The sequence below is a fragment of the Austrofundulus limnaeus genome, unplaced genomic scaffold, assembly GCF_001266775.1.
Source record: "Austrofundulus limnaeus strain Quisiro unplaced genomic scaffold, Austrofundulus_limnaeus-1.0 Scaffold65, whole genome shotgun sequence".
Lineage (NCBI taxonomy): Eukaryota > Metazoa > Chordata > Actinopteri > Cyprinodontiformes > Rivulidae > Austrofundulus > Austrofundulus limnaeus.
The window spans coordinates 1476781-1482680 of NW_013952467.1; the positions used below are offsets into that span (position 1 = coordinate 1476781).

General features: G+C 36.7%; 1 protein-coding gene across 3 annotated transcripts; it reads left to right on the top strand.

Annotated features, from left to right (window-relative positions):
- Positions 1 to 2256: 2256 nt before the first annotated feature.
- On the top strand, positions 2257 to 5668 carry LOC106518726 (promethin). Of its 3 annotated transcripts, none has more exons than XM_014010117.1 (5): positions 2257 to 2440; positions 4452 to 4571; positions 4669 to 4837; positions 4926 to 5068; positions 5159 to 5668. In XM_014010117.1, exons 1-5 carry the CDS (start codon positions 2390 to 2392, stop codon positions 5204 to 5206), a joined length of 531 nt encoding a protein of 176 aa, XP_013865571.1. In that variant the 5' UTR covers positions 2257 to 2389; the 3' UTR covers positions 5207 to 5668. The 3 variants fall into 3 exon arrangements, with proteins under 3 accessions (XP_013865571.1, XP_013865573.1, XP_013865574.1); XM_014010119.1 differs by having other exon boundaries at positions 2305 to 2440; positions 5162 to 5668; XM_014010120.1 differs by lacking the exon at positions 2257 to 2440 and adding an exon at positions 4311 to 4334.
- Positions 5669 to 5900: the final 232 nt, after the last annotated feature.

Consider the following 5900-nt stretch of genomic DNA (forward strand, 5'->3'; position numbering starts at 1 on the left):
GCGCCACCAGGGAATTTCCAGCTCTTCATCACTTCTCCTCTRGCAGTAATTACGTTTTACAATCACTGGATGCAAATTGAAATTTGCTGACAGCCCATCCATCACATTTTGGCTGCAATCTGTTGAGCAAAACTGCACATTCTCAAATCATCCAGTCAATATGCTCCTGACACTCATTTTAAGATAACATATTGAACATGTTAAAATGTTCACTTTGTTTTTATGTTAAATGGTATTTTGTTGTCATTATGTAATTTTTCTGTGTGGCATGTTTGACTTGAAATGATGACAAATGTAACAAATTCATAAAAAATATTTTTATTTAATCTATAGTTGTTCAAATAGCAATTTATAACACGTAAGATATTATTTTGTTTATACCACTTCTAAACTAGTACTTGAACCTACAGATTAATACTTTTAGTTTGGCTTATTTTCTATTTAATACAATGTGGAGATTAGGAACCAAATAATGTAGAAAACTGTTGATTTGAATGTGTTATAAGGCATTTTTAGAGCTAAAGCCAAAGTAACCCTAAATATGTTGTTTGGTTACTTATTAATGAAACGTTAGCAGGTTTGACTCTGTGAGCAGAAATCTTTAAGAGGAGTTGTAGTTTTCGCTTTATGTGGTTTGTCAGGTGAAAATGAAAAGTCTTGAACCCAAAGGGACGGCAGCCAGAATGTAGAAAGTCATTATTGGGAAACTGCGTGTACACTTCTGCACATCTCACTGCTCTGTAATTCCCACAGCCGTGGTTCACTGGGTTCACAATGTTTAGCAGTCTGCTGGGGTGGATGCAGACTCACTCCTTTTTTATTTATTTATTTATTTTTATTTATTTATTTCTCCTCTCTGACCAAAACCTTTCCCTGTACTCAATACAAAAGAGTGTGATTAATTAGCGGCCGGCAGCTACAAGGGGTCCAAATGAGTTGTCATGGCTGGTCCCTGGAGTGTTTCTCTCCTTAGTGTAATTCAAAACTGATCAGACTATTATTTTTCTTTCCTTATACCTTGCAGTTATGCGGCGYCACACATTTAATGCAATAAAACCCAAGGGACTGTGCCTAATTCATGGCTGATAGCAGCAATACCAGTTGATTGAAGTAGTAATGGGATGTTGTGGTGGAGCTCAGTCCCTTAATATTCTGATCAGTCACTGTCCTCGCAGAGAGACGTCACTGCTGCCATCTAAAAGCTGTTATACAACAGAAAGCTTGAAATTGTGGTCATCATTTCTGTGGAAAGGCTGTGGACGTGCAAGAAGATCCCCACTGCTGGATCTCTGGAGAATTGTTATTGTGGGGATTTTCCTCATGAAAAGCAAAAAAAATAAATTAAAAAAAATCTGCCACAGCAACATTTTATAGATCAAAATGAAATCACTCGCCGTGTTTCATTTGGCTCACATGCTGCTGACTCAAAACAAAATACATTAATATATAACTCTTTAGTGATTCTGAAATGCAAAAACAAACCGTTACATTACTTTTCATTATCTCCATGAAGAACGATTGGTGCTTTTTTTGGCCCAATTAGGCAGATGGAGAGAGGACAGGTCATGATGTCCATCAGTATTACTGACAGTGGCGCTTTAATGAGATTTGCCAGAGGAGGACAAAAACATAATGCATTTGAATGAAATCAGATGAACTGTTTTGATATTAATATATTATGTGACACAGGTAAATTAGGTCACACAGTGTAAGATCAAAACACCAGAAAGCAAAGAAACACAGAAATGTTAAAAAATAAGTTTAATTAATATAAAATACAGACATAAAACATAGAAGCATAAGCTCCAAAAGAATCTCAAATTCTGCCAGAGTCAAAAGCCATGGAGGGAAGATGGGTCTTACTCATAGATTTAAAAGTCTTGATGGTCTCAGCAGTTCGAATACAAAAAAATTAAACCATTCCATTCATTCAGCCTAGATTCAGGAACATCTCAGAGAAACTGGTTGGATGACTAAAGTGCTCTAAGTACTAATGTAGCCTTGATTTGTCATTCATTTTATTTTCATTATTTATATTTTATCATAAATATATGCTTTTAAGACCATGACCAGTTCAAGAGAAATCCCCTCACTAAACTGTCTTTTATTTTGAAAATAAGTCCCTCATCCATTTCATTTATTTGATGCAGTACCTGTAACGACCACCAGATGGAAGCAGTAAAGTTTACAACCAAATCTCGACTCTTAAAAATTAATTTCTCTGCTGAAGTACCTAAAATGACCACCAGCTGGCAGGAGTGAAGTTTAAAACCAGAGTCTCGACTCTCAAAAAGAAGGAAGAAACAAAGAGGTGTGTTTTCAYTCTCAAGAAGGGTGTGTTCATCTCAGTGTGGAGTATGTTTCAGGCGACTTCTGCGTTTGGTTTCTTATGTTTGCTGCTGACAGTTTGGCGAAGTTTGACTGTTTTTTTTTCTTTCAGGTATGTATCTCGGAGATCTCCTGAAGTTCGTGTTTCTTGCTGTTTTATTCTCAGATTTAAAAAGTGAACGTGGATACATCTGGTTGTAAATGAAGCAGCAGGAGTGTGTTTACTGAACGTGGGTAAGGACACGTACCTGTTCAGCACAGGCGTGTTTCTGTTTGGGAAGCACCGCTGCTCATTCATTTACCCTCAGGTGATTTCATTAGGTTAAGGTTAAAATGTTTATTTTTCTAACATTTTTTTAATTGACATCTAATCTATCTAGCTGTGAATATTGATTTTGATTGCATTAGTTGGATTACTTATAGAGCAATGCAAAGATGTAGTTGCTTAATTTAAGTTTTTGCTGTTTACCAACCAATTACTTTTATAAGCTATTAATTATACTTATTTACATTATGATTACTTTGCAACGGTGTGACATAAAACTTTATAAAAATGTGTTTTCATGGGAATTGGTCCATAAACTTTTGATTCATATTATTGTTTAAAGCAAATAAAATTATAATCTGAAATTGTTTAAAACTGAGATTATTGTTAGAGCTAAAGGTCAGACAAATAATGTTCTCAGTARGGATGCAAGTTATTGATTAATGGATTAATCTAAAGTTGATCTTTTCGATCAACTAACGATTAATTGATATGCAGCCATTTTCCTATAAAGCTGACATTTCTCTTGAATCAAGGGTCTTTCTATGACATGAAGGGATATTTTTTAAACACTAAATTAAAAAAGTACAGGATTATATTTTATAAAATTTACTGTGCTAGCTGTATTAAACACTGAATAAACAAATTGTGTATTTCTCACACATTATTAAACTTGGACACATTTATAAAATATAACAAAACAGAAAGGTTGCTAGTTGAAAAGAAAGGGAAAGGAAAAAAAAGTAAAACACTTGACCCACCCTGAACAGAGAAATGTAAAACTAACATTTAAACACAGGGTAACATTTTAATCTAAAGATTTACTCAAAAAACAAACTATAAACATGACCTGAGAGAGGTAAACGTACAAATGAGCACTGGAACTGAGTTTGTTTATCTGTGGTTCTATCTGGGCTGGACTGATCTGACATCAGTTACTGGTCATTTGATTTGTTCACTGGCCGYGTTARGTCACACAGATGGGATTAATTTACGTTKATTATTTGTAGTGACTAACTTTTTTTTCACATGGAGTTAAACTAGATAGAGTGGTTCCCAACCCTGGTCCTCAATGACCCCTATCCAGCATGTTTTACTTGTTTCCCTGCTCTTCAGCAGGTCTTCAGAAGATTGTTAATCACTTATTCATTCAAACCAGGTGTGTCAAATCAGAGAAACATCCTAAACATGCAGGAAAGGAGTCCTTGAGGACAAGGGTTGAGAATCACTGCTTTAATACGTGTTAATCTGATTTATTATTTACAAATAAATGGCAAAGAATCAATGGCTTCCAGAGGCAATACTAAAAAACATAAAACTAAGTCAATATTATATTTTGAAAATGTCTCATCAAGCTCAGAGAAGCTCTTAAGGTGTTGGTCAACAGCAGATTTTTAGATATTTTCCTGATTTGACACACTTGGTAGAATGACTGAGTGATTAACAATCTTCTGAAGTCCTGCTGAAMAGCAGGGAAACAAGTAAAACATGCTGGATAGGGGTCCTTGAGGACCAGGGTTGTTACTAGAAGAAGCTAACTTACGGCTGTCTCTGTCGTCCTGCTCTCTTGTCTTTAGCGTCATACTGCTGTATATGTTTACATGTATTATCTGTAAATAATTATAAACAAAAAAATTGATGCGGATGAGGTTCCACCTTATCCTCATTTTATCTGTGTAAAGCTGAAATTTATTTTATTTAAAATTGGTCCCCAGGATAAGGTGTGTCCAGTTAGATGCAGGTGAGACTTTTCTACCATTTTAGGAGCGTAAACTGTGTAGACAGGCGTCTGATTTGATAAAACCAGCTTCAGCCGGTGGTTTGTTCCCTGATGTTTCCTCTAAACTCCTGGCTCCAGGTAGCTCGGCGTTGGGTTTTCACCAGGTGTGCTGAGATGCAGCGGCCCAGCAGCCCGCTGAGCCTGCAGCTGTGGGAGAGATGGCTGACCTTTCTGAACCACCTTCAGCATGACCCCAGGGTAGACCAAAAGCTTTCACGAGTATTTGATGTGTTGCTGTTTTCCAGTGTTTCCTTGTGTTCCAACCAGCTGAGTTGTTGTCTGGTTTCTTTCACAGGTAGCGCAGCTGATGAAGACCCGGCTCGGGCAGTACCTCAGAACCCGTCCCTTCTTAGCTCTCACACTGCTGCTGTTCGGRGCCCTGGCTGCTCTGCCTGTCGGCCTCTTCCTCTCGTTTGCCCTCGTGACTGTTGTTATATCAGTAGTAGGATTTGTTTTCTTTGAGGGTGGGTAAACTCAAGTCCAGCTTCACTCTCACTTTGTTGTTTTTWATGGTTTTTTTTCCAAATTCATGCCTGTTTTTGTGTCTTTCAGTGTTCCTGTTGTTGGTTGGAGGGCTGACTCTGCTGTCTGTGCTCTCTGGCGTCGCCCTCTTCTCTCTGCTGGTCTCGGTCATCGTTAACACTTTACTTTTCACCGTCCCCAGCTTACTGAAGCGTTATCTAAACCAAACAAAGGTGCGGACTACTCCGGCAGCAGTCAGGTTTTGTTTTAACACATTATCTCACTTTGCTCTTTTTTTGTCTCTTTTCTCTCCTGAAAACCAGAAGAAACGGAGTGAAGATGAAACTTCAGCACCAAATGACATGCAGTAAATTCCTTAATCTGAGTTTTAAGCTGGCGTCACCGAAGCATCCGGGTCGGATCTGATCAGATCTGCTGTTAGTTTTATTAAGCACAAAATCTCATCAAACTCTTAAGTGTTTCAGTGTGAGCTGAAGTTTTATAATCTGTATGTTGTGCAATATGTTTGGTTTATTTATAAGAAGATGATGGATCATGATTTTGTTTCATCCGACTGAACTGTCCGAACAGCTTTTTTTTTTCATCATGGGTTACACGCTTTAATTTTCTGGATAAAAGTATTTCTGTTACATGTGTCAGAAGTCCTCCCACTTCAGTGTTTATTGTAAAAACTACATTTTGTTACACTTAAAATGTCGTTGACCTAATTTTACTAATACTGTATTTTAAATATTCATAAACTGCATGTTCTGCCTCAGTTTTAGACTGATATACTTTTCTTTTTTTAACAAATAAAGTGTTTTTAACTGCTTTTTTTGGCTTCTTTTCAAATGATTCAAAGTAGAATTTTCTTTTCTTTTGCATAAACGCGTAAATATCTGTATTTTTCTTAAATTAAAAACCACATAACTGGAACAGAGGATGAGGACATAACATGGCAGTCATTTCTTGTTTTATTAGACAACATTTTTAATTTCACCTACAGGAAGAGATTTGTTGTTTTAACATGTTTTTTACATGGCAGACTTATTTTACTCACGTGTG